Here is a 1,148-nt window from a genome sequence, read left to right as displayed (position 1 = left end):
AAGATTGATTGATTTGTTGACAGTCATCAGGAAGATAAAGCCACTATTATTTTTTTCAGTACATTTGATTGAATGTCAACTCTTGCAAGAGTTTAACAGATAAGTGATTCTTGTCGATCATATAAAAAGACTTCGTTTCGACGACCATAAGGTAGTTTCAAAGAATACGGGTATCAAGAAAGTTAGGTGTTTTCAGTCGAAAATTCAAAACAATGTTATTAGAATATTCCGTGTGGATATTCGCGGTAAAAATTTTATAGTTCCCTTGTTACAAATGTGAACACACAAGTTGGACAACGTCAAAATGGGTTTTAAATCAAATTTATGTGCTTTTTCCTCGCTTTTCAAAGGCTTTAGCCGTATTTGAAACAACGGAATCGAAACTTGCTCCAACCGTGCTATTGAATAATGGTTATAAAATTCCGATCGTCGGTGATGGAACCTATCTCGTATGTTGGCTCTTGGCTCGAAAAAACGTTTCAATATATTTCTTTCATTTTCTTGAGAAGATTCATATATTTGTTTTTTCATATTTAGTCAAAAGGTAATGAAGTTGAGCAAGCAGTAAAAGACGCGATCGATGTTGACTATCGCCACATTGACACCGCCTATATTTATCAAAACGAAGTTGAAGTGGGAAAAGCGATTCGGGAAAAAATCGCAGAAGGAGTGATCAAACGGGAAGATATTTTTGTTACCACCAAAGTGAATATTCAGTAGACTACAAATCGGTGATACAATTCAAATGACAGTTTTACATTTTTTTAGTTGTGGAACACATTCCACGAACCCGACCAAGTCGAAATAGCATTCAATAAGTCGCTAGAAAATTTGGATTTAGAATACATTGACTTGTATTTGATGCATTTCCCAAATGCTTGGCAACGCATTTTGAAAGAACCTTCTCTCGATCCCAACGATGTCGATTCGTATCAGCTCACTCCACAGGATGAAAATGGTAAAACGAAAGATTTTTTGGCTATTCAATTTAATAGAATGTTCCGAATTCTTTGCAAAATAAATTGTCTTTGTTTCTTCTTAGGCAAACTTTTGACGGCTAATGTCGATTATGTCGATACGTGGGTTGCCATGGAAAAGCTCGTTGCTAGTGGTCGAGTGCGTAGCCTTGGCATATCGAACTTCAATGC

General features: G+C 36.1%; 1 protein-coding gene across 1 annotated transcript; it reads left to right on the top strand.

The window, feature by feature from the left end:
* Nucleotides 1-350: 350 nt before the first annotated feature.
* LOC129570687 (putative aldo-keto reductase family 1 member C8) lies at nt 351-1,143 on the top strand (the record flags this gene model as incomplete). Its single annotated transcript, XM_055450385.1, is given in 4 exon segments — nt 351-449; nt 538-705; nt 769-958; nt 1,043-1,143. Coding segments are annotated over 4 exon segments (558 nt in total), but the record flags the coding sequence as incomplete, so codon positions are not given.
* Between the last annotated feature and the right edge of the window lie 5 nt (nt 1,144-1,148).

The sequence above is a fragment of the Sitodiplosis mosellana genome, unplaced genomic scaffold (assembly GCF_009176505.1).
Source record: "Sitodiplosis mosellana isolate CC-2019 unplaced genomic scaffold, AAFC_SMos_1.0 Smas_scaffold_69, whole genome shotgun sequence".
NCBI classification, from domain to species: Eukaryota; Metazoa; Arthropoda; class Insecta; order Diptera; family Cecidomyiidae; genus Sitodiplosis; species Sitodiplosis mosellana.
This window is presented reverse-complemented; position numbering and strand designations above follow the sequence as displayed.